This window comes from Cyclopterus lumpus, chromosome 11 (assembly GCF_009769545.1).
Source record: "Cyclopterus lumpus isolate fCycLum1 chromosome 11, fCycLum1.pri, whole genome shotgun sequence".
In the NCBI taxonomy this organism is placed as follows: Eukaryota; Metazoa; Chordata; class Actinopteri; order Perciformes; family Cyclopteridae; genus Cyclopterus; species Cyclopterus lumpus.
Genome location: NC_046976.1, coordinates 5,936,148 through 5,962,933, shown reverse-complemented (window position 1 = coordinate 5,962,933; position 26,786 = coordinate 5,936,148). Strand labels below are relative to the sequence as shown.

Sequence of the window (26,786 nt, the reverse complement as noted above, 5' to 3'; positions counted from 1 at the left end):
CTGTATTTAAAAACTAACATATTTACGCAGGAATATTTATTGAAGGATTGCTTTTAAACGTGTCTTTAAAAAAAATATTATTACTAAATTGGCTTTAAAGAGCATTATTTAGTGAAGTTTTTAGAAGTTTGATAAATACGTGCCCAGATGTACTTATTATACATGAGTGATAATCGAATGCAATGCAGTTGCCTATAATAATAACAACAACAATAATAATATATAAACAGAATAAACTGTAGTTATACTGTCTCTCTTTGTGTTCATTATTAACAAACATAATTATTTAATATCTCTGTATAATTCTTTTAAAAATAGCATCATCAACCAACAGAGAAGGGGGGGGGGATAGAAGTGAATTATGAATAGGTCCAATAACTCATGTGAAAAGGAGGAAGACAAACAGACAAAGGAACGAGACCAGAGGAAAGATTTCATAGAGCGGAAAGTGCTACAATACAGTATAGGCATTAATATTTTCTCTCTCTCCTATTGAAAACATTCATTTTCAGTTCCTCCCATTAACCTCATATAGTTCATACAGTACTGTTGACTTACAGCTCTGTTGGCTCTTATAAACAACAGCACACCTGTTGCTAGATTAAGGGGACCATACTCATGAAACAGTGAAACAACGTCATAGGCGCCCACAGTCGCACATTTACCTCGATATTTAAGACAAATGGAAACAAACTGAGGATGACATGCAGGGCTTTGCTGCCTCATAAGCCTAATGTTGCACTTAAGTTTCACCACAGTGTCTGGGAGATTAAATAGCTAAGAGATGTGCAACACAAAACAGGCCATTACACTCCTAAAATACTTGCGAAAACAATATTTGCAAACCTAAGATTCAAATACTATATATTAATCATCTAAATTGTCTCCTTTTCTTTTATTGACAGTAACTTGTTTGTCTGCACCACACACTTCTTAGGAAATATTTGCACCAACAGCTTGGAGACAAGCTATAATTGCACTAGATGCACCATTAGCTTAAATTTATATTTATCATGCACTATAAGAACTATGAATGTAAGCAGCTGCGTCGTCTTGTCTGGTTACTACAAAGTGCATCAGCATCAGATATAAAATTTAAGCGAATTTCAAAAGTGTCAGATAGCTGCAACAAACGATATACTGTAAACTATAGCAGACAAAGTTGATGCATGGGTAGATATTGAATGAATTCATAAATAACAGTTTTTAAATAAATCAACAAACACATCATTCATAAATTATGTATCATCTCATCCAGCTCAAATATCCATGTAGCGTACGAACAACCAATCTCAAATAAATACACTGTGTTTGGTTACATTAGACACTCTGTCCGTCTCCATTTGGTGTGTTAAATGTATATTGATCACCCCCTCTAACACCTTTAATCCGTTTGACAGTCTCTCTCAGCAATAATACTATTCTGTAAATCAACTTTATTTTTTTGTTCTTTTTTTTTTTTTTTTAAGAAGAAAACAGGTATACTGTACTTTTATTTGATTTGCAAGACTAAGATGTGCATTTCAATATCCTTAAAACAACAGCGTGGGCCCATTTAGTAGATTTAGTTGTTGGAATTTTTACACACGGTGACCTATAAGCAGCGTCAAATGAATGGTTAATACAAGGAGCTTTGCTTCCCTCACGCAGCTCGTATCTGAGTGTAAATATTAAGCGGTCGCTGTGCTAACAGCAATACTGGGCGTCATTGACAGCTGATTGTATTTGGCATTTGATCATCAGCTGTGATTTTGGTCGTCGTTTCGTGTGTTTGATGGCAGCGGGTTACGTCAGAGCTGTGTGTGTGTGTGTGTGTGTGTGTGTGCGTGTGTGTGTGTGTGTGTGGCTATACACAGTAGGGCCAGCATTGCGGTAGCAGTTTGTGTGCATTCTCAGTGCTCCTACTTCCTCCAAACCATCGAGAGTAGTTAGCTAGCTAATATATGCCATAATTTCCCATCTGTCTGACGCTGTGTGGAGTTACGGCTCCCAGTCGTCGTCGTGGTGCTGCGAGGCGATGATGACTACCACGGTGAGGATGGTGCACAGCACAATGGAGGCGATGCCAACAGCCAGGCTGATGAAGGAGAAGTTGCGTGCCTCTCGGGAGGCTATCTCCGCCGTCACCATGTCCCCTCTGGCTATCGCCGTGCGCACCTACGTGATGCAGGAAGGGAGGGGATGGGTGAGTGGGAGAGTGGAGAAATTAGAAAATATGTTATGTAACAAGAAGATGCACGAGTGGGAGCAGGAGAGAGTCTGAAACACCATGCATGAATCGATTTCACTGCAGCACAGCCTGAATGTGCAGGAAGAGGCCACTCCACGCTACATTAACACACCATAACAACATATACAGCTCAGACCAGTGGGTCCATGCCTTGTCAGCTCAACTTAACTCAAAGCCAGCTGAGCAGGCCCAGAGGAAAAAATCCATTCTATCCCATTGCACCGACAATGGTGCAGTTACGTAATGTGATCTGCTGTGTGCACGTTGGCCAGCGCCGTCTGCCATCACAGAGACAAAACAACAGGCATCACGGAGGTACGAGAGCCACCACACTGAGCCTTCACGCTTCTCACTTCACTCTCAACTTTAGGTGTAATGGTGGTCCACCGACCCAAGAGATATTGTCATGAAATGTGTAATGTTAACTCTTGAGGTTGGCAGTTTCCTCCTGCCGTTTCCCGATTCTGCATTATTGAAAAGTATCGAAAACACAGGGTGTCAGCATCCGTAATAGATGCCTATTTCCTCACCGTTAGGGAGGGGCCGGAGAATTTGGCTGAACTCAAATCCAAGCAGACGCAAGTTTTGACACACAATATGAATTTTGTTCGAAAAATCACACGATTAACGTCATTATGTGTACAATGAGAACAAAAGACATGCTCGTAATGTCTAACAGCCGTAATATCTCAGTTTAGCATGTTAGCATGCCTCCCATTTGCTAGTTACCCACGAAACACAAAGTGTACAACTAAGGCTGATGGAATGTCCTGTACAGAGTTGGACACTATATGAAAACTTAAAGACTTCCATTTTATAGAAATTCATCCTGAGGGAAATGTGATTGCATGACCCAAATTCTATGGAGATTCATCCTGAAACTGGTCGAGGCATTTTACTAAAAATACAAAGGTCAACCTCATGGTGGTGCTAGAGTAAACGTTGAGGGATCACCAAAGGTCAGTAGGATTCATAGTTTGGCCAGTTTCATGGCAATGCCACGTCACTAGCATGGATAAAAAACAAGTCAACCAAGTTACCCCCCCAAAAAATAAATCTTAAAGTGACAAAAATACGTGTGATTTAATAGACTTTTCTACATACTCTACTTTTTTTTTTTGCAAAAAAGGAAAGTAAAATTCTGAAAATAAAATGAAGGGTAAAATGACTTGAGGATGCATTAGCCTCGCAGGTAAAGGCGACATTATGATAAATAATAAAGCTCAAAGATCAAAAGACATGAAGAAGTGGCATTAACCTGCACTGCTTTGATGATCGCAATGATGCCTGTTGGCCAGAGCAGCAGACGGTGGTGAGCAACGGCGATGGGCAGGTAGTCGTGTGGCGGCCGACGGTCCATTAGGGTGATGCTGGGAGGCATTTGCATGGGATGCAATCTGGCCCGTGTGGGATCCCTGGGTGGCCTCCTGAGGCCGGCAAGTAGGGTTGTCCCTGAACAATGAGAGGGGACAGGAGAAGACAGGGAGTAAGTACTAGGGCTTTTTTTCTTTTTAAACAGTAAGAGCTGCTTACAAAGCCCTTTCCACTCAAAAGACACAGGAACAAGGTGACACAGTCAACAAGGAGGACAGCTGAATGAGCACAGCCCCTGTTGCATACATTAAAGAGTCGTGCATGTGGGAGTTTTATCAGCAGCGTGCCCGAAAACGTCTAAAACCCTATTATTAATTTGTAGGAACTAGCCTGCAAGATCGTACAGTGCGGATTTTGCTCTTGATAACATTTTTCCTCAAACCCTCCTACACAAGAACGTATGCAATATAAATTATACTGCTGGGGATTTTAAATATTAATTTAATTTGAAGCGACTGGCGAGGTGGAGAATACTAAACCACTAATCTTGGTGGTGAAACTTGTGGTAGCAGAGAAGCACTTTCGGTGGTTTGATGACTCACAATCACATTCTGGGGCCTAAGTTTGCCCACTATCAGTTTCCCTTAGGGAGCAGTGTGAATGGATTCACCTACCGTGTAATGGGCAGCTATATTAAACATATATATTGTCCAAAAGTGAAGCAATAAAAAGGCACAGAAGGCATCTATTAATGATCTTGAGAACTGGTTCACAAGCTGCTTTTAAACCAAAGCAGACTCACATCAGCTCGTCTCAGGTTCCATGTTTATGAACTGAGAGCGGTTTAGCCGAAGACTGACATTCAATTTTCACCATTGTCAATCTTTCATTGTTATTTTGGGAATTTGACGCCTTTAATAGAAAGCCACCAGCAGAGAGTGACAGGAAATGAGGGGAGAGAGATAGATGACATGCAACAAAGGATGTGAATTTGGGATTTTCCGGCTTGTGGTCGACACCTTAATCCTGATCCCGGGAAATGTAATTTATGAATTACAGGGGGCATCGGGACGGTGTGACCCCCCCTAACTGGAACCCCAGACAACCGGTTGATTGGTTAAAACATGTATCCTTCCTAACTGTAATCAAATATTGCAATATGTTTTTCATATTCATGCCTGGAAGAATGTTGTAATAAGATTCCAGAAAGCGGACCATACCATTGCTGAACCTTGACCTTAGTTGAACATCTTGTCTGCCTGCCTCTTTCCCATCATTGCAGTGGCTCGCAGCCTACAGAAAGTCTATGCCGGCGTGCGCTGCACAAGCCAATGCCTTGTATATCGCTCGTAGGATAATAAATAAATAGCAGTGTTGCTGTATTATAGCCTATACTTTGTGGGAGAAGCGGTTGTGTGGTACCTGCGCCATGAGCTGGGGTAATGGATTTGATTTATCTTTATCTACAGACTGCAGACTGTACTGGGTTTCCTTAACACCCTGCAGAAAAAGTTGCTCCCTCCACTATTGGATATTGTATATTTTCACACTCTGCATCCCTGAGCCACAGACAGACCATCATACTGTCATATCCTGTTGTTTTCAGTCTTCGTGTCCTATACGTGTACCACTTTGAATTACCCAGTGTCATACAGTTAGCCTTAACTTCATACACAGGGAAGCAATGCAGCATCCCCGTCAAAAAGCCTGGTGCTCACGCAATAGATGTGTACGTTATATAAAAGCCCATCTATTCAATTCAATTCAGTTTATTTTGTACAGCCCAAGAGGGCTTTACAATCTGTACACATACGACATCCCTGTTCCAGGACCTCACATCGGAGCAGGAAAAACTTTAGACATCTAAAGACAAGTAACACAAATCAGCTTAGCCTATGTGCTTTGCATTGATACTGTGTGTGGAATTAGTGTATTCTGTGAATATTCTACTGTATGTGTATGCATTTGTCTATTCCTAATAACAATCCTCCCAAAATAAGTAGATAAAGCCACATCAACCAGGTCAGCTGTGACGGTCACTGCTGCAAACATTTTCTTTGATCTCATTAAAGGAAAAATTCACCTAAAGTTGTCAAATATCATATCAAGCGTGTAATGTAGCAACATGTTAACTCAAGCAAATGCATAGATTGCTCAAAACGGAGTTTGACATGATACAAATAGTTTCCGGTCATTTTGTACTAAAGAAAGGGAAAACAGAGAGAAAGCACTGTTCAATCTAACCGGTAACAACAACACTTTTCTTTCAAAGAAATTCCCCTAGCAATCAGTAGTGGTAAGGATGGAAAACCTGACTGGTGAAAAAAGACTGGTGTAATTCTGCGGCAGGCGGATGTCAGACCTGTGAAATCTTGAAAAGCACTTTAACCGTCTCTGACTCACCGATGCCATGGGGTAGACCGGTACATAAGCTGTGCAGGGCTGCAGCTGAAGCGGGTAGCCCGGGTGGAGGTATCCTACAGGGGCGTGAGACATGGTGCCTCCGGGGCCCTGGGTCTGGACCGTGTAGCCCTGCGGGGCACCCTGAGGACCCAGCGGGCCGCAGTGGAACTGGGTTTCTTGGAGATATCCGTCTGAACCCGGAGGAGGGGGTGGAGGAGGGTAGTTGGGCTGGCTGCCCGGCGCCGGCTGCATGTTGGGGTGTTGGGGTACGTTCGGGTCTTGCGGGCCGGAGAGGTACGGAGGAGGCTGCATGGTCTGACGGCCAGAGGCATCGAGACCTGGGAGATGATGAAGAAGAAGAAGGAGGGAGGATAAGAAAAAAGCAGGTAGGAGAGAAATCACAAATAGAAAAAGCAGAGGAAGGACAATAAGAGAAACAGGTGTTGTGAGAGCATGTTATCTAACTCAAGAGCCGTTACACGTTTGTCCGCATGTTGAATGTAATATGTCTTATCTCACTGTTGAAGGGGGAAGGGGACCATTACACAGACCACAGCTCCTCAACAAGACTTCAAACAGCATACAGTGATTGACATTTTCACCTCCAGAGAAGAAAGCCCCCCCCCCCTTCAAAAGCGATGTTTATTATCAGTCAGAGATGTGGCATTTCTGAGATGGAAAAGTTCCTCTGATGGTGTGTCTGTCTGTCTGAAGCATCCTTCTGCCTTTGAACACCCCGTGCTCACGCGCCTGCTCCCTTTGTGTTTGTTTAACATTGAAAGTGACTGATGGGGCGTCGTGTTCTCGCAGCAGGGACGTGGCCGCGGGTATGGTAATCCACTTTGACGGGGACATGAAGAGGGAGGAGGGAGAGAAGATGGAGGCCGACGGAGGTGAGGACGGAGGAGCAAGGATTCGATGGGACGAAGGGAGGAGAGCAGGAGGCAGTCGGAGAACCGAGCAGCTGAGTGATGAGGGATGACGACTTGTGCTCGAGGACCGGCTTTACATAACAGTCCCCGACTCTGTCACAAGCAGGAAGTGGACCAGAAACAGACAAGTGGGGGAAAGGACCGAGCACGAGGGAAGGGACACCTTTAAAAGGGCAGCTTGGCGAACATGAGAAACAAAGTGCATGTTGGTGTTTCTCCATTTAAAGGTTACTCAATCCGGAGTCTGTCAAGATAGGACTAAACACAAGGAAGAAGCGAGGGCGTGGTGGATTTTCACTTATAAAAGATGTGACATGAGAGAGTAAAATGTCAGAAACATCGGCTTTAAGCAACACCTGTGATACTTGTTCAGTAGGTGATGCAGCAGGTATTTCCACTAAAAAAAGGTACCTCATTCACAAAAAAGCCAAGCTGTAGGTGTGGGCTACCACTATAGCTTTCAGAATTGAAATGGATGGATGAAGGCCATTAGTATTCACAAACAGATATCAAGCGTCATTATTCAAAGTAGTATGACTCATTTATATGTTTTTAGAGGTAATCTAACATTTGCTCCTCACTTTTTGAAACTAAAACAGCAAGTTTATGATTGATAATTGCATCGCTAATTACAATTGTACTGGTAGTAAACTGTTTCCCCCCCACTGTGTCTAACTTGCGGCCCCTACCGGCTGGGGGTGAGGTTTGAGTAGTGAGTGAGGCGTCAGCAGTCAATCAATGGCCTGGTATCAAACCGGTGTTATGAGAAAGTGTCAGTCACGGAAAACCCACAAGAGGTCCTCGAGCATGCAGCCATGAGCACCCAAAATATAATGCAGTTTGGCGCAGCAGTGGGCAAGATGAGCTGTGGACAGACACAGAGATACACAGAGATACTTTTCTCACAGGAGACATTATGACTTGCAGGAACAGCACACAGTGTTTCTAATAACATAGTTGTTGAGCCAGCATGCGCAATACTGAGCATATTGGGACCGAAAAGTAATGAATCCCCTTCAATGTTAAACGTATAGGCCTACACACCAGTTCGAGATTACTTTATTTATACAGACCAAATGTGTGAAAAGTCTATGTATTAGACATCTTGTTGATGGTAAGTGATTGGTAGAAAGGTTGTGTGCGTGTATATAGATACACATAGTATATATATATATATATATATAGGTTTTTTTTAAGACATCCGTGGGGACAAAATGATAACTTGTACCTGTATTCTGCTCTTCTGGACAGTAAGAATTAACACTGAAGGTTTTCATCTGTTTCTCCCATGGTGATGGAAGCAGCAGGGGGAACCATGACAACTGAAAGCCTATCATTTTAAATATACAATACTGAGCTTCACTAAACCAAAAGCATCCCTCCTCAGACACCTGCAAGGTATCATATCCCTAGAGTATTTAAATAGGGACAACAGTGTTGTGCATCCTCATGAATAACATTACACTGTAGACCAGGTGTTGTTCTTTTAATAGCATCGATAATGGATTACACATGTTCGATGGCGCTAGGTGTTCAGCCCAAACTGCAGTCTTCTGTACAGTCTGCGCTTTACAGCAACAATGGCAACTTTATGCGTCTTTATGACCTTTATTTCTTTTATTCTTTCCCGGAAAGCCGCTGAGCTCCTTCATCAGCGGGCGCTTTAACGTCCTAAAACAATGGACGAGAGAAAATAAATAAAAATAGAATGACGAGACGAAATAGCCTTTTTTCTTTTGTGCACCACTAGGATTATTATTAATCAAGGCTGTTAAACATGCGCAAGCGGTGCACGCGCAGAGGACACCCACACGGATGTCCATAGTGAGAACGGACGTAGCCCTTTCTCTAATGATGATAATAAAACACAGAGGAATGGAAAAATAACAAGGACGACGAGAATTAATTTCTACGGCCGCCTGCTATGTACATATCATTAAAAGTCGTATTTTTTAAAAGCACAAAATAAACAAAATAACCCCGAAAATACAATCACTTTGAACTCTATTTAGCAGCATGGATTAAAATAAAGAGGCCCCGGGGTGCTTTTTCCTCCCCAGGCTGAACCCACACAGCGGTGCAGCATCCTACAGAAACAGCGCTGTGCAGCTAAATAACGGATAGATATATTGACAACAGGGGGAGCTGGAAAACAAATCTCGTCAGCCCGATACATCCACGGATGAAACAAAGCGAAGTCCATTCAAAAAAAAGAAAAGAACAAAAAAAGACCGAATTCTGAGATCTCAATGGTGTTAAGAAGTGGCTCAATTAGGCGGCCAATTAGGCTTCAACATACGCCATATTTAAACACAATTCAAACAGCTCACCGTGTTTTTCCGACGACATGCCTTCCGAGCGTCTGTCCTCCCTCCTGTGATGTATTTTTACTCCAAGCTGATGCTGAGAACACACAAATCCCTCCTTTCGTGCGCGATGAGGAACTCAGTCCAAACAACCCATCCTCAAGATGTCTTCATCTTCAAAAAAATGAAAAACCCAAACACCCACGGGTTTTTTATAATAATAATAATAATAATTTCAAGAGTTTCCTTTAAGCAAACCCGAACCACTCTTCCAGCAGTCAGTATCCCCCCTTCTGCCCTTTCGCTGTGCGGCTCCTCTCTAACGAGGTTTCTCCGGTAACGCGTCGCCGTACATTGAATTAATCAGACACAAAGCTATCGTTGTCTTAAAGTGACAGCACTGGAGGGGGGTGGGGGGCTGCACTGTGCTGGAGCATCCCATCACAGCTCGACAAAGAGCCGCAGATGTCTTTCCTCACGTGACATTTCACCACCTCAGTGTTTAGTCTCATGCACATTATCCTCAGATGGCAGCGTTTCTCCATGAGGTATTTGCAGGATGTCACCCCGCCCCCCCCCCCCCCCCCCCCTCTAGAAAACCTCCCCATGGAGAATAACTGGTAATGATGTAGGTAGCCAAACATTTCCAAACATCTGTCATTTTCATTTCTACAAATACCTGCGACAAACACCACGTTTTTTGGAATAAGGTTTTTTACATTTTTTTTTATTACTGTACAATAAATTACAATCCAAATGTTTTCATGTTCATTCCCACGTTTCGTACTTTGGTCTGGTTGGTTTAAAAACATTCCCTTCTGCACGGGCGGGAATTTTCATGTAAACATTGACATGTTTTGTAGGCACATACAGCACTTGTTTGACGTCTCCACCGTCTCTCTACGCCGCCCACATGTAGCTCCATCTGCCTCGCACCGTTCACACAGAGAAGCACTAATTCACCCCTCCGTCTCTCAGTGGGTGTAGAGGGAGGCTGTGAAGACGATGTCCCTGCGGATGGCCAGGGAAGCCTTCTCCATCTTGCTGCCCAGGACGGAGTCTCCCACGATGCGGGCGGCCTGTCGCACCTCCTTCAGCACCTCATCCAGGCGCTGGATGCAGCGGACCACCGTGCCCTCCTGGACGTCCGTCAGCTGGGCGATCTCGGCGAACGGCTGTGGCGATGAGGGCCGGAGAAGAAGAAGATGCAACGCAAGCAGGAAAAGAGTTGAGGGAGGTAAAAGTTGAGCATACGTCCAGAGGGAAACATTCAGAGTGCGTCTTTACGTTGCGTACTGCTGCACAGTATTTGAAAACAATAACACCATTACAGTTTATAATAAAAAAATATTTAGACAGCCAAAAATAGTCTAAACTTTACACAGTATACTAAGAAACAAGCAGCCTTAAGTAATAATCGGTAGATTATTTGATGAAAACAATTGTTAGTTTTAATCTCAATTCATTATCTTTAATAATGACCTTTGATCCCATGCCTTTGCATTAACTCTTATTATAATGAGTGGTCTTGTTAGCTGGATTCTACACACATTGTTATCGGGCCTTAACATTAAAATATCAGGTCAAAGGTCACCTGTGGCTATATGCTAGCTTGCTTGAGAGGGCAGGAAGAGGCAAAGTGAGGTGACCTTTCGGGTTTAGTTAAGGGACTCGCAGGATCCGTATTAAAGAGAAGAGCTCAAAATCGATGCAGAAGGGGCCGAGATGTCCTGAATCCTATAATTCCCATAATGCCGAACAGCAAAACTCGTTAGACCCTCCCTGCCAGGTAAAAACCTACGTCCTTTAAAAACTCCAATCTCCAGTTTGTAACAAGGCCTCTGGAGAGCTCCTTTGAGAGCCACATAACTAATCTAGGTATGTAAAAAAACTAAACTTTTCTCATACAGACAGAGATCACACGTTAATGCCAGGTGAACAATAAACTGTAAAAAAAACTCACCATGCCTCTGGCCCAGCAGTACACCACCTCCGTCAGGCCAAACTTGAACTGGCCGACAAACTCCTCAGCCGTCTGTGGTATCCCACATTCCCTTTGCAGCTCTCCGATACGTTTGGCCACTGACAACACCCGATCGATGCCCTAGAAGAAAGATACAGAGAGAGAGAGAGAGAGAGAGAGAGAGAGATAGAGAGAGAGAGACCAGAGAGAGCGAGAGAGAGAGTTAAGCCCAAAGAGATTTTAGTAAGCCCTTAAATGCTTCACTCTCTCACCTATTGGTGATGTTCAAGAAATCTGTTTGACAAACCGTGCCGTGCCGTGCCGTGTCTACAGAGCTCGGGACATCACTAATTCAGGCCTTCATAAAGCACTTTCATGTACCGGGGGGCCGCCCATCACACACACTGACACGGCAGAGGCGTATTCGACAAGGGGCAGATGAGTGAATTAATAAGTGAGAGAGTGACCGGGATGAGTCAGGTGAAGTGCCCTTATTTTTCTTTCTGCAGGGAGTGTGTGTGTGTGTGTCTGTGCATGAGTCACCCACTGAGAAGGCGAAGTCTGTACAGTATGTCAGTACACACTCGTCACTTTGACATCCGGGCTTTTGGCGTCAATACAAACAAGAGTGAGCCACTTCCTCCTTACCTCCTGCAGTGTGCTGGTGATGTGCGGCTCCACCTGGGTTTTCTGCGTGAAGACCAAGCAGGACAGCAGGGCGGCGCTCTCCTCGGGCGCCAGCGGGCTCAGGACGTTCTCGAACAGCAGCTCGGTCAGCAGCAGCTCGTGGCTGCTGATCTGACAGGCCACGCGGCCCTTAAGCTGCACCGCCCCGCTGCTGTCGACGTACTGGAGGGACTGCAGCACCTGAGGTGGATCAGCGAGTCAATAAAAAAAATAAACGTTTGTGGGCCAGACTGAATCAAATGAATTGACAATCCATTGTTAATTTAAGTAATTCAGCAATCACAAATTACTACTAATAACTTGTTCAAGTTTTCTTCTTCTTTTCTTACTCAAACAGGGAGGTTGCACTTAATGTTCTGCATCTTAACCCCTGAGTCACAGACAGAACCAGCAGTTTAAAAGATATCAGCCCACTGTAATGGTGATTGATGTAGGACTTTGTGGTAATATGTAATAATGTATTCAGGTTAAGCTAAAAGCCTAAACGCATTTTCAAATTGACAGAATTAGGACTAGAAAGTGACCTTATTTTGAAAGATATACAAATTTTAAAAAACACCCTGACAGAAACGGGTCACGACAGCGAATCAAACGTCTGATCCAAACCTTGATCCTCTGGTGGTATTCAGGCAGCAGAGACAGAGACTGGTCTGACACCAGGAACAGCAGCCTGTCCAGCTCCTCCTGCACTTTCATCCTCTCCTCGACCCGAGCAAACTGACACACACACACACACACACACACACACACACACACACACACACACACACACACACACACACTTAACTTGAGTATACAACAGCAATACTGCAGCACTTGACCTGATTTCAGTGCAACAAAAAAAATAAAGATCCAAGACAGGAAACATTGCCAATTGTACTCTTATTGACGGCACAGAATCGTCTCTTGGTGAATATTAGATAAACCCACTGAGGCCAATTACTGTATACTAACAGCTTGCACTGCATTAACCACCACTTTAAAATAAAGGACGCACGAAAGTGTGAGAGGAGACAGTGATACGCAAATAAGAGCTTTTTATCTTGCGAAGTAACGTGAGAGCTCTCGTCTGTGTGTGTGTGTGTGTGTGTGTGTGTGTGTGTGTGTGTGTGTGTGTGTGTGTGTGTGTGTGTGTGTGTGTGTGTGTGTGCGTGCGTGCGTGCGCAAGAAGGCTTTAAACGGCGCGGTGCACCCGTGAGACGGTGATGAGCAGCAGCTATGAGCCTGTATGGGTAATTATAGAAACCGCTGGCTTCGATTCTCGCATCTTATCAACAAGGCTGCCACGGAAGACAGGATGCACAAATGCGAAAGCAGAACCATTGTGTGCGGACTTGGATGTTACTACTGTGAACGAGAGGAGAAATGATGGAAGGATGAAAGGAAACCGATGCTGTGAGAAATGAAGAGGCATCAAAAGGGGGGTCGATTGTCTTATGTAGGGGTGTGATAAGCTGCATAAATGTGCAATTGCTGCACAAAAGAATGTGATGTCTTATATTAACGGTGAAATTAAATGCCTCATCATCTGCATACTGAATATTAAAAAAGAGGTATTTCTTAGCGGTTAAACAACACGACACACACCTGCTCTGCGAACGTGGGCGAGTGGATGCAGTTGAACTCTCTGAGGCTGTCCTGCAGCACGCGGCGCCTCATGGTGTCCTCCACCACCTCCACGCTCTTCAACTGGAGGTCGTTCACAGGGTCGAGGGTCGCCATGCTGCTGGGGTTGGCCTCTGCCAAGCGCAGGAGCTCCTGGGTCGCCGTGGAGATGGCTTGGCCGGGAGGGTCGAGTCTGAGGGACGACAGGGTGAAGAGGATGATGCAAAAAGAGGGGCGCAAGAAAGACCGCCTCCTTTTTGACCGACAGTGCTTGGTGGTCGGATAGAAAGACATAAATAAAGAATGGAAAATTTAAAAAAACACAACGGATACCCAAAACAAACAAATAAACACACTCAAGGGAGAAAGTAAACAAAAGCTCCAAATCATTTGCCTTAAAACCTATCATTTATATATATATATATATATATATATATATATATATATATATGTGTAGTTCAAAGAAAGCCTACGTCAACCAATCAATTTACATTGTATAATGTAAATATAAATATATGGGCCGGCTTATGCTTGTTTATAGACTTAAAGTTGCCCCGAGTAGTTTCCTTGTATACAAGCTAAAAGTTATGTTGACATTGGGCGTTTCACAGCTAAAGGCATTTGGTGTTTTTCCTAAATAAAGACATCAACCAAAGCTCTCTCACACACCTGAATCGTGGCTGCTGCCTCTTGTTGTAGTTGTCGATGATCCTGTCGGGAATCACTTTGAGGGTTTTCACTGTGATGGCTGAGACGTCCTGAAGCGTCAACTTCTGCACCGTGTGGCTGCAGGGGCCTGACAAAAACACAAAAGAGCAAAGGGAACCATCGCACATGCTTGTACTTCCCTGCTCCGTGAAATAACATGGCTGGAATGCGCCGTGTCGGCCGGCCAACCTTCGGGTATGAAGAGAGCAATGTTGAAGAGGTGAGGGAAAGCGGTGTTGTTTCCTTTTCCTCCCTCTTCCTCGTTGCCCTTCTCGCAGAGCACGAGAGCCGTGAAGGTGCGATTCACGGCGTCACTTGACACCTGGCGTGGGAGAGAAGACGGGAGAAGACGTCAAGGGTGTCGTGGTCAAGAACATGCCCCACAGGCTGAGGGCGTGCAGGTGAGATGATATCGACACTCTAATGAAGGTCTTTGTGTGTGTGTGTGTGTGTGTGTGTGTGTGTGTGTGTGTGTGTGTGTGTCAGTCATGTGAAGGATGGGCGATCCATTCGACTTCAATGTCGCCTTTTGCTCACTGTATGCTGGAGCGTGAGCAACGGGCACGCTGGGTGTCGTCTCCCAGAGTGGTAGGTTTACACAAAATGTCATGTTTTTTTATGATTTTGATTTATGTAAAAAAAAAAATAGTAATCTCTGTTTCATCTTCCGTCCTGAACACGTATCCCATTTGCCCAAATGTTCTTCATCTGTTTGCTCTACTTTCATTAAAATTGTCTTTAAAATAAAGATCAAAGGCACCACCGGCAGAAAGTAGAACTCCACCAGGAGCAACAACTTTTAGTTGGCAGATTGCTTATTAATCTCTATCTCATAATGCAAAAGCAGGCCAAAAAACAACAGCAATGACACATTAAAATACACTACAGCAACAAACAAAAAAAACACACACAGACAAAAGGATTGCCACTTAAAATTAAATTATATTATAAGTATTGAGAAGCGACTCAACAGAATTGAACAGTCTAATTAATTTATTTCGATGTTTGTTATTCAATGTTTAATGCAGCCATCTACGCCAGGTCCAAAAACCTCAATGGGATTTAGCTGGCTGAGTAAATATTCAATAAATAAACTACCAAGCTAGAAACTCTCCATTCAGTACTGCAGTATATTTCACACACACAGTATGTTAACTTTAAATGTCCCTATAATATAAATAACTGTCATTTCGGGCTTCACTGCTTGATATTTTCACTTTTTTTAGAAAGCAGTTAAGACCTGGATGTGTGATGACTTCATCTGCTGCTACTCATCAATACCACCATGAAAACACAAACACACACACACACACCTACCTGTAGGATAACTCCCAGGGCGTTGAGATGCTGCTTGTTGTTCACCAACACAACTCGACCCACAGACAGAGCTTTCAGCCCGTTGACAGACTCCAGAATAGCGCGCTGAAGCCAGAGACAGCGGGGTGAAAATGTAGCAAGCGGCAGATTGAAGCTGTATGAATATGATCTTTGTTGTGCGTGTATGTGTGCGTGTACCTGGAGGGCCTCGGTGGTGGTTCGTAGCTCCGTCACCGTGTGGTAGTAAGGCAACATGTCCGACAGCTGTCCTTCTGTGTCCAGAGGAGGCAGAGAAGACACCATCTGCTTCAGCTGGCTGATCCTCTTCTCTTGGGTCTACAGCGGGAGAAGAAGACTCTGGGAAATGGCAAGACAGAAGAACGAAGAGGACGCTCCTCTTCCGTCTGCATGTATAGTTTCTACGTTGTTAACTTCAGCGATGAACCTTACGTTTCCCATCAAACACGATTGGGCGTGTTCTGCACGTTACCTGAGTGTCCCTGTGGTTCTCTGAAAAGCTCCTCCTCATCATGTCGGTCACCCGCAGGGCTTCGACCCGCAGCAGGTTGAGGATCATGGTGTAGGTCAGTCTGAACTGGGACTGGAGGGTGGTGGGTTTACCCTGAGCAGGACAAAGAGGACGATGTCAACAAATGAAGAAAGAGAATACACAAATAACACTTCTCTGAAATCATTTTCCAGGATCATTGTTGGTCTTTACTTGGGAATATCAGATTTGTCCTTTTTTTCATTTAGTTTTCCTGCTGGTCTGCTATGCCCCTTTTGTATTTCCTGTTGTATGTTAATGTAGTAGCTGACAGGAAGTAAACCTGGACCAAAATGTTGCCCGTGACAACAGAATGGCAATGAAGAGGTCTCTAGCGATCAAATGAAACAACTTTCCCATGTATATACATTCACATTCAAGAGGATAACAGCTCCTATTAGAGATGAAGGATAATTATTTCTGCTGAAGAGCACATTGAAATCCAAACATTCCTCCCCAAGTGAAAGTGAGCCCACTCAATTCAATAACCCAGCATGCAACACTTTGATTGAAACACAGCCAAAGTAAACGGATGGCTCTGCTTTAAGGAGGTTATACACATTTTTAAATATTGACCTGCAAAAGGAGATTTATTATCACACCAAATGATACATTACATAAATTCATGGGTGAGCCTCACCAGCATCATGACATGCAGGTCTGCCATCTCGTGAACTCCGGCTTTACACAGAATGATGACGGTGCCTGTGGGGTCCAGACCTCTCCTGCCTGCTCTGCCCGCCATCTGAATATACTCGCCTGAAGGAGCAAGTTCAGAACATAAAAGAGACATCAGCGGTGCCGTTGTTTCCCCTCAACTCCGATTCATCCTCCGGAGGATGAAAGAGCATAATGCACATTCGCTCAGATTAAAGAGAGGCAATGCAGGCAGAGACGGGGAGAGACAAACCTGGCAGCAGGTTTCTAAAGCCGGTCCCGTCGTGTTTCCTGATGCTGTCGAACACCACAGTCCTGGCGGGCATGTTCACTCCCATAGCAAACGTCTCGGTGGCAAACAGCACCTGGCGAGACGAAGGGGAGATGCAGGAGGATTCGTTAACCATCTCCAGCCAACGTGTATTTGGAGATTATGCTCGAAGTAACAGATCAACAGGTTTGCTATTCTGAATGGTATTTCTTGCAGTTCTGATGTCTTTTCTCCTTCTTGCTGTCGTTTTGATGCGACTCACCTTCACGAGACCTCGCGAGAAGAGCATCTCAATGACCTCCTTCAGGATCGGCAGGATCCCGCTATGATGGACTGCTATTCCCCTCTTCAACAGGTCCCTCATGACCAAGATCTAAACACGGCATGAGGAGGAGTTAGCGGCACATTGTGTGGTTGACTTTATTGTTAATGCAGCTTTAAGGCACGATATAGATACCAGACTTTAAATAGGAAAGTGAAAGGTGATGCACAAGGTTTTGTCCATTTCAGGTTTTTAGAGGTAATGGGCTTTTGAGGTTTGTATAGCTGACAGAAGTGAGAACAGTGAGACTGAACCATAACAGTAAGATTGCGGGAAAGAAAACCAGAACAATGAGCTGAAAGAAACTAAAATGCTCTGTAGAGCTGAGGGGAACTGCAGTTATGTGTGGGTTTGTTACTACAAGCAACCCCTTTAACATTACATATCATAAAAAATATTGATGAGTGCAGCCGTAAGTCACAGTGGGAAAGCTGGTGAGCAATACTTTTGGTCCATAACACATTAGTTACCAGGTGCAGTGTACGTAATATCAAAAAAGAGAATCTTTTCCTTCCTGTGTGATCATTAGATTGAACCTCGGGGAACTGTCTGACTCAAATGACCATTAAATATTAATATTCTCCACACATCCCTTCATAATAAAAGCGTGAGGGCTGAGCAGATTGGTCTTTACCTGAGGCAGCTGTCGGTCTCCTCCGCGGAGGCGACTCACACTCTTCTGGAAGAAAGAGTGAATCTCTGCCTTTTCTATGGAGGTGGTCATGTCCATGGAGTCCAGCGAGCGGGCATTGTCGTCACACCGCGTCCGCGAGAAGGTGAACGCGACCACCGGCGTCTGCTGCCGCTTGGACAGGAAGTGCAGGAGAGTGAGCCACACCGATCGGTCCTGGAGGGGGGAAGAAATTGCAGGGAGGGATGAGAGCATGAAGCAAGTGGGTGTTGTTGTCAGAAAAAGCTAATCAAAAAGCAGTGAGGTGACCGAAGCGAAAGGAAGGAGATTACCTGACTAGCTGTGGTGTTGTGAGAAGTACTCTTCGTGCCAAATGATTGGGCGTGTTTGCTGGTGCGCTCCTTCTTGGCATCGACAGCCGCGTAGTACCTGAACGACAGATCGCAACTTCCTTGATGAGAAATCGCTTACTTAGACTGTAACGACCATCTAGTGGAGCGCCGCACAACTTTCTCTTCGTACCCTTTAGTGAGGAAGTTTCCTGTAGGGTCCAGCAGCAGGAACATCTCTTTCTGAGTCTTGGTGCTGTTCCCGGTGTACAGATAATGCTCCAAAGGCACAGGTCTCTTCATAGTGCTGATCACGTAGATATTCTTCTTCTTTATCCGACTAGGATTACCGAAACGGATTGGGGAGCAAAGGAAAGTGATCACGAGATACAAAAAGGCAATTAAAGTGAGCGTGGCTCTTATTTTGACAAATGCACCCGAATATCAAGTGCATGCACCTACCCGATCCAGTTGCTAAACTCCACGGCGTTCGGCACAGTGGCGCTGAGGAGAATGATGCTGACGTGATCGGGAAGCATGATCAAAACTTCTTCCCACACGACCCCTCTCTAAGGGGAAAAAAAACAAAGGGGAGGTAAAAGAAGAGAGGAAAACAGTTACTCTCGACTTCAACAGGGAAATCCGATAAATGATAGATTTGGGTTGTCCCTGACCTCGGCGTCGTTGATGTAGTGAACCTCGTCAAAGATCACCCACTCCAAGTCCCTGATGACCTCCGAGCCGTTGTAAAGCATGGACCTGAAAGAGAGAAATAAACCTTAAAAAAAACGCCATTTCGATTTGTGAATAGAATAGAATATCTAGAACAAAACAGCCCGAGTACCGGAGGATCTCGGTGGTCATGATGAGACACGAAGACTCTGGGCTGAGCTGGACGTCGCCCGTCAGGAGGCCGACATCTCCAAAGGTGGTTTTAAAGTCTCTGAACTTCTGATTGGACAGGGCTTTGATGGGAGAGGTGTAGATGGTCCTATAAAAAGAGGAAAGAAGAGTTGACACCGTTAAGACACTTGGGAGTCCGACATTGTATATACTACATTCCTCACTGTTCCCATCTCTATGGAGAAAGAAAGTACAACAAACTGAAGGGAAAGCCCTTCAGAATAACAGATACGCAGCATAAACACTATTATTTATGAGCAGAGCACAACTCCCCTGCGGGTTTGAGGCTACACCCTCCACAATGGATGTCACTCCACTTCTCCAAGCCCTTTATCTCACAGGTCCCTTTCATATTACCCCAGTAAAAACTTCAAACTGCTGTCTTTGACTTTTACTGAAAGTGTGCACAGCGAGGGAACGGGGAAAATTGAGTTGTGATAACAAGCACACACCTTGTCATGTGTTTCTGGGAGAGGGCGATGGCGTATTCGGCCACCACTGTTTTGCCAGCTGATGTGTGAGCGGCTACAAACACGGAGTCGTGAGCCTCCAGCCTCAGCACAGCCTGTTTCTGGAAGATGTCCAGCTCAAACGGCCACTGGAGCAGAGACGGGGCGGAGAAACACATCAGTTGTCGCACGGTGCTCAGCAGATTGTCATGCGATGATTCATCGCGTACACAGAGAAACACGGGGAGAACAAATGAATAGGGAGGGTCGGATGAGTGATGTTTTGAACTGACCGTATATCATGTTTTATTAACAGGATGATTTCTAGAATACCAACCTTGAAAGCTGGGTTGGGAATGCGTTTATAGAAATCATCGCAGGGTGCATTTATGTTGACGGGGATGGCCCAGTTCTTATTTTCCACTGGGTTCTCTTTTGGCTTTGACTTCTCGTCTTTTCCTCTCTCTGACGGAGTCGAGGATGACACAACATCCTGGAGACAGAGGAGGAGAACCATATCTCAGTGCAGTTAATGTTTAGCCAGAGGCATAGTTGAAATTTAGTTTGAACATATATTGTACTACTGTGATTCATAAGGACTGCATGACACTGGTTGATTTTCAGTTTGCAAAAAACTACTATGTTTCTGCACCACACTTTTTATATCATAATGCAAACATCAATTGTAACTTTAACTGTACATATTCTGATGAATCTCATACTTTGTAGGTAAAAATAAATACACCACAAATATGTAAAACTGTACGCGCCATTTCTAAATTTAGATTATTCCACACACTTTGTAGTTTGTACTCCGCAATAGTTTGTTTTTGTGGACTGTATTTTCATTTCTTTCTTTGGTGCATTTAAGTTGTCAAGTTACCTTTGGTGCAGTCTCATCACAGAACAATCATAAATCAACCACCAGCAATGTCCTCCATGTCACCGCATCTCTTTTCAAAACTATTACATTTACGTAACATAACATATACATTGCTATTTTTGTATTTCTACAGTGACCCCATACTGAGATATCCCTTTTAGTGTGGATTGTCGTGTCAGAGAGAAGAAAACTAAACAAATTGCAGCACCTTGACTCCCAGGTCTTCAAGGCTGTTGGTTCTGGGTAGTTTGGGAGCTTCCTCACTTTCTTTGCCCTCCTCCTTCTCCTCTGCCACAGGTTGCAAGTCAGTGATGTCATCCAATGTGGACAGGAGGGACATGAGGGTGACCTCCGCCTTTGCTATTTTGGCATCTTCAGGATACACATTCAAAACAAAATTATTATTAGAATTATCTTAGTAAGGCCTGGTGAATTTATTTTTGTATATGAAAGTATGATATCTAACCTTTGTCAGTGAAGTCCATTCCGACTTTAAGTCCAGGCGGGACTCTGAGTAAATCTACAAGAGAAAAATAACAAATTCAACCATAAAGAGCTGCAATAACAACAAAAGCCTCACCCCTTTTTTTTAACAAAATGGAAGTAAAAAAGAAAAGAAGAAAAAAAATCACCATTCTCAAAGTCTATGTCCTCCTCCAGAACAGATTTCTTCTTGATTTGGTCCAGAGTGAGCTCTTCCATTCCTCCTGTAAGGATAACCATCGCAACAAATATATTAAAAAGACAAGATGAAAACCGCTTACTTGCAATTACTGAAGACGAACCGCTTTGAATTAATCTATCTCACCAGGGCGGAAGGGATAGTTGGTGTTGCTTCCACGAAGGCTCTCTGACGGAGGCCCAGGTTGGCGTTGTAATGAAAGCGAGTTCTTTGCCGACAGGCCAGTGTTCTCCAGTAACACCTAGACATAGCAGACCCAAAACACAACGGATGCTTTCTCTTGAACTGTATTGGGTGGATTCTTCAATAATATAGTTATACCACAACATCTTCTTTTCATTAAGATCCTTTCTGTTACAGTTTTTTTAAACAGGATGGCATTATCTCATAATCATTATGTTCGAAGAAAATAGTAAAACATGACCACCGCAATTTTCTAAAGTGCAAATTTACATATTGAAATTCCTTTTGTCATCTAACAGGCAGTTCACAACTCAAAGATAGTCAGTTTGATTACATGGGCGAAGAAAAATGTCTGCAAACAATCACATCCGAGAGGCTGGAGCACATATTCACTTAAGGAATGACTTAAAAAAATACAATACTTGATTCTCAAAAAGGTTGCATGTTCAGCTCTAGATGCTTTAATCAGTGCAGTCCAGTGTGACGAGTGGGCCGTTGTGTTTGTGAGCTACCTCTGTGAAGTCCAGCAGCATCCCTGTGGTTGGATCTCTGACAACGGAGACGCCGGAGTGAAGTGCAGACGGAGTGCAGTTGATTAAAGAGTCAACATTAACTTCTCTCTGAGTCACCCTGGTGAAGACGACAACACAACAGTTACATCTTCTTCAAACACGTATGAAACAAATTGAGTGACTCGGATCGGTCAGCAATATCTGATTGAAAGTAACTCCTGTTGTCAAAAAATCTGCTCAGGATCGGTTATAATTTTGTTACTTGTTGTTTTAACACCAGATACTGCTGTTATTCTCAAATCCTGTTATATTTGTCTTGTAGCAACTAATAATTTACATATATTTTTTCTCCACTTTCATAATCAAATATATTCCAAGAGCGGTTACAGTTGTGAAGATGAAAAGTTATTTAATTCTGATGAAATCTCATTTCACCACCCACACCAAAGCACATTGGTGTGTATTCTCCAAATTCGATCAAATATTTAAACAGTCAAATCGTTCACAAGCAATAATGAGATTGTTTACAGGAATACGTACTTGAGAAACTTCTGGAAGGCAAAGTCTGTGTCGTGTATAGGAAGCCAGGCAGCGTCCTGTAGAAACTGTTTCTCTACCTCTCTCTCCAGGCTCAGGCTGGTGGGAGGAAGCCCGTGGGGGAGCTGTAGGTGGATAAGATCAGATATTCAGCAGCTTAATGAGTCAGCAGAAGTGTAACTGTTAAATCCCAAGTTCGATTCCCGCATCACACATTATTAATTTACGTATTTCCTGTCAATTATCTACTGAAGTCTATCTATTCAAAGGTATGATTTTTGTAATATTTTAGCACACAGACATATTTATTTAGAACCCCAAAAGGTACAGACTCATTTTGGTTAATTAGGAATACTAATCATACTTTAAATACATGTTAACATGTACTCAAGTATTGCACTAAGTACTCGTCTGACACACACAGACTACTAGAGGTATGAAAGCTCAGCAATAAATGATATTACTGGATCAACAATGCGGGTGTATTAATGTTGTTTAGCAAGATACAGCAACTTTAGCTACTTTGCATTCTATATTCTAGACTAGTAACTACAGCTGTCAATTGAATGTAATAAAAAGTACAATACTTCCCTCTGAAATGTATTTAAATATAAGTATTCGTACACTACGTTACTTGCATTAAAATGTACTCGATTGTGCAGTCATGGAGTAAATGTACACGGTCATCCCGCTGTGCACTAACCGTGCTCTGTGGAGGCAAAGGCTGCTCGGGTGAGGGGTGTGTGATGAGCTCAAACCTGCCAGAGCAGCCCATCTCCAGCAGGGACAGCGGCAGGTCCGCGGGGCCCGCCGGGGGCACGTCTGCACCGCGGAGAGAGAAACAACACAACGAGTATGAATGGACTCAACAAACACGAGAGGGCTCAATGCTGCAGGGTGCAGCCAGCGAGATGTTAATGGTGCTGACATCACTATTTAAATGACTGTGTGGATTCAAGGGAGACTGGAAATACATTAATACAGCTATTGGGTAAATATTGAATATACAAGCCATGAGTGTAGCACTGATTGTAGCACTGATTGACAGCGACCCTATCAGCCACGTATTCACACAACCTACACCAGTGAGCTGTGTGAGCAACATGAAAGCGCGTTTTAATATAAACATAAATGTATTTAGAAAGCCACAACTTACTTATCCTATCCATGTTCCCACTCCCAAGTGAAAGATAAAAGTTGCTCCCAACTGGTTCCTGCTGTCGCCTCGGAAGTGGAAGCGGAAGTGGCTACTAAACTAGCTACGCTACGCTACGATGTACGTAATAAAAACTCATCTATAAACGTGTCACCAGTGTTCGCGAACACGTCCGCAATGTGTGTGTTATTGTTTTATTCTGGAGTGATGTCGTTTTGTGTGGCGCTGCTAACGCTAAATAGTTTTGTTTGTTGACCAAAAAAAAAAAAGCATGAACGCGACCCGCAGCCGCTACGTCATAGACACGCGTCGGTGTTTTTGTTGAGGCGCCTCTGTGTTAGTTTGGTGAGTGAATGCTTTCGATAAAAGCTAATAACTGTTATACAAAGTCATTTGGGAGACCACGCATTGTTTCCGTATAATTTTTGTCGGCCGGTAGTTCACTTTCATGTGGTCTGAATTGACTACTAGCTACTTGTGTAGTCTCCTGGAAGGAAGTGTTTGGAGACCTTGTTAGCCGACCCAGGCTAGCAGATGTGAACGCGATAAAAGTACACGTTGAATGCCTATTTTGTGTTGTCTGTATTGCAGCTGTTTTCACCATGGTAGTGTTTCCAAGTTCACTGACGGAGGAAGAAGAGGCTCTGCAGAAGAAATATGCTAAACTCAAGAAAAAGGTAAATAACTGGACAGTTGCTGTCTCGTCCTTTTACAACTGTGGTAGTCACAAGAATTACTCAACATGTAGTTAGTGGAGACGTGAATGTGTGACAGTAGCGCATCTGTTTTGATTGCCATGTGTTGAATGGAGTCCATACAGAAGACCACATTGAAATAAGTATTTTTCGAACATAGATATGTCGCACTCAATTTTTTTTACATGTCTGTTCAGAAAAAGGCGCTGCTTGCCTTGAAGAAGCAGAGTTCAACTAACCAGACAAACCAGAGTGGATTGAAACGGAGTAAGTGCATTTGACTCCATTTCAATTTGTCTTTTCTCAAGCTGTAATACACCTGGTGTTTACTCCTCATTAATTTACTCATTCATACAACAACACCTGTTGAGACTCTGATTAAATGTACAAATATGTCCTGTTTACAACATTTGAAGAAAGCAAATGAAAACAGAGTGACACAAGTAATCACTACTTCACATTTTCCTTCCTAACAGCTTTGTCGGACCAGCCTGTTGTTGACACGGCAACGGCGACAGAGCAAGCAAAGATGCTGATCAAGACGGGTGCCATCAGTGCCATTAAGTCAGAGAACAAGAACTCAGGCTTTAAAACGCTCTCGAATGCTGGAAATTAAACTCAAGGTGAGCGGACATTCCTGCGACTTTGTTGTTTTCAGCTGTTTCTTGCTTTGTTTTTTATTTGTTAATCTGTTTAATTGTTGCTCTGTATCTGCCCCAGGACCCTGAGAAAGGCCAGATTCCTGCGTTCTTACCATTCCAAAGGAGTGTCTCCGCAGATGAAGAACAACCTGAGGTATAGTGGATATGAAACATGATAAAGAGTTGAAAACATGGCTGCTAACATGGCCACTTAGTTGCAATTGGCATCTCCCACTGTATGTTTCTTTCTCGAGTAGCAACAAATCTTAAAATTAAAAATATTATTGGGAAAAACTAATCACATTTTAACGTCTTGCTGTGGCAGCTGATTATGACGCATTCAAGCTTGTGTTTTCTACTAAGTTAAATACCTCACGTAGAATTTCTATAAATGGTGACTCCTTGTGTTTAAAAGGCACATATGCCATATTGTGCACATTTGCAGGTCTACGTTGCACTCAAATAGAAAACAAAAGGTACAGCTTATTTTGATGTTGCCATATTTGTGTTTCTCCTAGTCTGGGAAAAGAGCCCAAAGGAAGTCTCTTTACGAGAGGTAATGTCTCAAAAAACCACAATAAATAAGCAAGACAACCTCTTTAATACACTGACAGTGACTATCTGTGGCTGTAACTACATTTCCCCTGTGTGGCTCCTGCAGCTTTGTCAGCTCAAAAGACCGATACCGGGATGAGGAGGAGGGAGGCAGCACGGCACCCGGTCGCGAAACTGACCGAGAAAAAGAGCGGGACCGAGAGCCGGATCGAGACAGAGATCGGGAAAGGGAAATGGATAGAGACAGAGAACGAGACAGAGAACGAGACCGGGACCAGGAAAGAAAAGAGAAGAGACCGAAGCAGAGACCAGATCGAGAACGCGACAGGGACAGGACAGAGAAAGAGAAAGAGAAAGAGAAAGAGATGCTCCGTTCAGACGTGAGTAACCAACCAAGGGAAAACCCTTAAAGGATCCGACATACAGTTACCAGTTGACAAGAATGCAGTGCGGAGCCACGTCATAATCTGGAAGTAGTCGTGTGTTGGTGGTGCATGCTGGACCAGATGCATTAATGTTTCCTCCGTCTCTCGACTTTTCATTCCCAGGTTCAGATTCGTACCCGGAGCGGAGAGGGGTACGAAAGGGGAATACGGTGTACGTGTACGGCTCTGGGCTCGGCGAGGACAACCTGCGCTCTTCTTTCTCTCAACATGGAAACATCATCGCCTCTCCATGGACAATCCACGCAAGTATGGAATCATATACCAACTCTGTGTGAACATAGTGTCGTCTCTACCGACTGTTGTGAACATGTCGCTGTCTTTTCCTGCTTCTCTTTAATTTCAGGACACAATTATGCTTTTTAATTTTTTTATTCCCTTTCTAGTTGTGCGTTCATTACTTTCGAGAAGATGGAGTCTGCAGACCAGCTGTAGCTGAGGTTGGTGTTATCCTGTATTAAAACAAAATTCATATGGTCTTCCTTTGGTAATTAAACCACAACTTCCAAAGCACAGCAACAAACCCAAACAAGATTCAGCAAAAAATTCTAAAACAAAATATATGTTGCCGACCACTTCAAAAAGTAGAAATTAATGAAAAAAGTGTTGCAGCATGAAGGGCAGTGCAACCTTCAATTATTACAAGACTTAAGTATGATCTACAGGTGAGATGATCACCATAAAGCTGTGTTTTATTTAAGATTTCTCTTGTGGGTAGTCGGTGAACTCGGTCTTTAGCAATGCCCAATACATCCAGTATTAATGAAATAAAACCTCACTTTGTCTCTCAGTTGAATGGGGCCATGGTGGGAGACGTTCACATTAAAGTCAGCATCGCCAGGAAGCAGCCCATGCTGGATGCTGCCACTGGGAAATCAGTCTGGGCTTCACTGGGTAAACACGGCGCTCTCTGTTGTTTTAGACA

General features: G+C 43.7%; 3 protein-coding genes across 3 annotated transcripts in view; 1 reads left to right on the top strand and 2 right to left on the bottom strand.

The window, feature by feature from the left end:
* Positions 1-1,980: 1,980 nt before the first annotated feature.
* On the bottom strand, positions 1,981-9,585 carry prrt1 (proline-rich transmembrane protein 1). Its single transcript, XM_034545335.1, is given in 5 exon segments — positions 1,981-2,157; positions 3,489-3,623; positions 3,626-3,682; positions 5,948-6,285; positions 9,210-9,585. Coding segments are annotated over 5 exon segments (726 nt in total). The 5' UTR covers positions 9,229-9,585.
* A 249-nt stretch (positions 9,586-9,834) lies between these two features.
* skiv2l (SKI2 homolog, superkiller viralicidic activity 2-like) lies at positions 9,835-23,827 on the bottom strand. Its single transcript, XM_034545115.1, has 29 exons — positions 23,528-23,827; positions 23,075-23,193; positions 22,375-22,496; positions 21,835-21,952; positions 21,266-21,380; positions 21,090-21,164; positions 20,924-20,977; positions 20,666-20,829; positions 19,912-20,067; positions 19,578-19,723; positions 19,067-19,213; positions 18,897-18,981; positions 18,685-18,791; positions 18,416-18,562; positions 18,226-18,322; positions 17,897-18,109; positions 17,203-17,313; positions 16,923-17,034; positions 16,653-16,771; positions 15,956-16,087; positions 15,664-15,801; positions 15,466-15,570; positions 14,338-14,470; positions 14,110-14,236; positions 13,423-13,633; positions 12,442-12,552; positions 11,797-12,015; positions 11,149-11,289; positions 9,835-10,360 (listed from the first exon to the last, which is right to left on the bottom strand). The coding sequence occupies exons 1-29, from the start codon at positions 23,538-23,540 to the stop codon at positions 10,160-10,162; spliced, it is 3,738 nt and encodes a 1,245-aa protein (XP_034401006.1). The 5' UTR covers positions 23,541-23,827; the 3' UTR covers positions 9,835-10,159.
* Positions 23,769-26,786, top strand: part of nelfe (negative elongation factor complex member E) — a 3,329-nt gene continuing 311 nt past the window's right edge. Inside the window, 13 exon segments of the mRNA XM_034545116.1 lie at positions 23,769-23,872; positions 24,119-24,204; positions 24,420-24,489; positions 24,699-24,811; positions 24,813-24,845; positions 24,943-25,017; positions 25,382-25,419; positions 25,525-25,748; positions 25,751-25,798; positions 25,967-26,083; positions 26,086-26,110; positions 26,248-26,292; positions 26,619-26,755. Of these exon segments, the coding sequence (XP_034401007.1) occupies positions 24,130-24,204; positions 24,420-24,489; positions 24,699-24,811; positions 24,813-24,845; positions 24,943-25,017; positions 25,382-25,419; positions 25,525-25,748; positions 25,751-25,798; positions 25,967-26,083; positions 26,086-26,110; positions 26,248-26,292; positions 26,619-26,755 (1,000 nt within the window). The 5' untranslated portion in view covers positions 23,769-23,872; positions 24,119-24,129.